General features: G+C 37.4%; 1 protein-coding gene across 1 annotated transcript in view; it reads right to left on the bottom strand.

Moving 5' to 3' along the window:
* LOC122247686 (uncharacterized) overlaps nt 1-2,500 on the bottom strand; it is a gene marked incomplete at its 3' end in the record, with an annotated part of 25,487 nt that overhangs the window by 6,820 nt on the left and 16,167 nt on the right. Inside the window, 2 exon segments of the mRNA XM_086532885.1 lie at nt 1-741; nt 2,155-2,244. The exon segment at nt 1-741 is cut by the window's left edge and continues 176 nt beyond it. Of these exon segments, the coding sequence (XP_086389011.1) occupies nt 1-741; nt 2,155-2,244 (831 nt within the window).

Below are 2,500 nucleotides of genomic sequence, written 5' to 3'. Positions count from 1 at the left end.
GTCTTGGTTCACGGTCGAACCCCTGCATAGGTTTGGGTTCCCGGTCCATCCCAGCGTCGGATGACCCAAGGTCCTGGCCTGGTTCTCCCATGGGCTTCGGTTCACGGTCGAACCCTTGCATGGGCTTTGGTTCTCGGTCCATGCTCGGAGGGCCCCTCAGAACCCGGTTCACTGGTCTTGGTTCACGGTCGAACCCTTGCATGGGTTTCGGTTCCCGGTTCAGTTCTGTTTCCGGCGACTCAGGTTCCTGTCCTGGTTCTCCCATGGGCTTCGGTTCACGGTCGAACCCTTGCATGGGTTTCGGTTCTCGGTCCATTCCCGTTGGACCCCTTGGCGACCGGTTCATTGGCCTCGGTTCACGGTCGAACCCTTGCATAGGTTTGGGTTCCCGGTCCATCCCAGCGTCGGATGACCCAAGGTCCTGGCCTGGTTCTCCCATGGGCTTCGGTTCACGGTCGAACCCCTGCATTGGCTTCGGTTCTCGGTCCATTCCCGTTGGTTCTCTTGGAGACCGGTTCATTGGCCTCGGTTCACGGTCGAACCCTTGCATGGGTTTCGGTTCCCGGTTTCCTTCATCTGAATCTATTTCCTGCCCTGGTTCTCTCATGGGCTTTGGTTCACGGTCGAACCCTTGCATTGGCTTCGGATCTCGGTCCATGCTCGGAGGGCCCCTCAGAACCCGGTTCATCGGTCTCGGTTCACGGTCGAACCCCTGCATAGGCTTAGGTTCTCGGTCCTCCGCTGTAAAAGACACAATGAGCATTAATTAACGTAACTTAACGTAGCGTCACCTCCATTTAATCCGATATAATCCAGCCGTGTCGTTTACACCTGCTCATTGCAAAGAAAATCTGCGTGAATAAGGCACCGAGTCAGCAGTGCACCAACTTGCACAGCTTGCATTCATCGACCCGCTTTGCACGGTACTGCAACTTTCATCACCTTTCATCATGTCTAAACTATGCAACAAAAATCAACTACAGTGTGATAGGCCTTGCATCTGACGCATGAATTTGGATATGCAACAGACGAAGCTTAATTCCAATTGCAATTTCCAATGCAATTATCAGATGCTTCATTATCATTTCAATAACATCTTCGTTTTTATATTCAGACAGATATATATATATATGTGTGTATATATGTATATATATATATATATATATATATATATATATATATATATATATATATATATATACATGCACATATATATACATATATATACATATATATATATGTATATATATATATATATGTATATAATGTGTGTGTGTGTGTGTGTGTGGTGTGTGTGTGTGTGTGTGTGTGTTTTATATATATATATATATATATATATATATAATATATATATATATATATATATATACATAATATATATATATATATAATATATGTATGTATATATATATATGCATATATATATATATATATATATATATATATATATATATATATATATATATATATATATATAATACATGTGTGTGTGTGTATATATATATATATATATATATATATATATATATATATATATATATATATCAAACAATATTTTTGAACAAAAGCTTTAAAAAAAAAACATCCTGGGATTATATACTCCTAGTTCTTGTTATTTTCTAATTTTTCTTTCTTTCTTTTTTTATTTAATTACGAAGATGAAGATTATAAGCGATGTGATATCTTTATTGATATTTTTGCATTACATTCTCTGTGACTTAGTTTGTACCAAATTAACTCTATAATGTGAATATGTGTTATCCGTAAGGCTTAGTACCTACTGTATAAATATTGAATCTGGATAATCTATTAAAAATAAACTGATCCGTCCTGATTATCTTCATCACAAACACAATAAACATATGTGCAAAGATAACATAAAACACAACCTGTGGTAAAGATAATGTTTTGTTTTTTTCAATCTAAGAGGAGATACTGTCTCGGTTGTAAATAAAACATCGAACCGAGATGTTTCGTTTCAAATGAGACTTTAAATGAAAAACTTACTCGAAACAACACCGTGTACTGTTTCCCTTATCAACGAGGTATGTAAACTTATACATAATACCTTAAACATTATCTTTACCACGGGTTACGCTCGTCGACTGTTGTAATTAAGTAAACATTATGTAAATATATGCGGTACTTTTTTACCTGGAGGTCTTTGGGTCGAGTCGAAGTCAATGGGTTTTGGTTCACGGTCAAAACCTTGCATGGGTTTGGGTTCCCTGTCATTCAGCGAATCTGTTGAGGATAATGATAAGATTGAACGCTTTGCCGTATTGATAAAATGACAGAAAGAAAAACGATATATGTAAAAGGCATCTTCCATTAAACATCTTTGTATAAGATTTTTCTTTTTTGTTTTTCGTTTTTCCCAAACTTGCTGTTGAAGTTGATGTAAAGATGTAGGAGTTTCATTTATCATTGGTACTTGTATGTGTGTGTGTTTTTGTATGTATCTGTGTTTGTTTGTGTGTTTATGTTTGTGTTTATGTAT

Source organism: Penaeus japonicus, unplaced genomic scaffold (assembly GCF_977035675.1).
Source record: "Penaeus japonicus unplaced genomic scaffold, GWHDUDI00000001_assembly GWHDUDI00000038, whole genome shotgun sequence".
NCBI lineage: Eukaryota > Metazoa > Arthropoda > Malacostraca > Decapoda > Penaeidae > Penaeus > Penaeus japonicus.
This window is presented reverse-complemented; position numbering and strand designations above follow the sequence as displayed.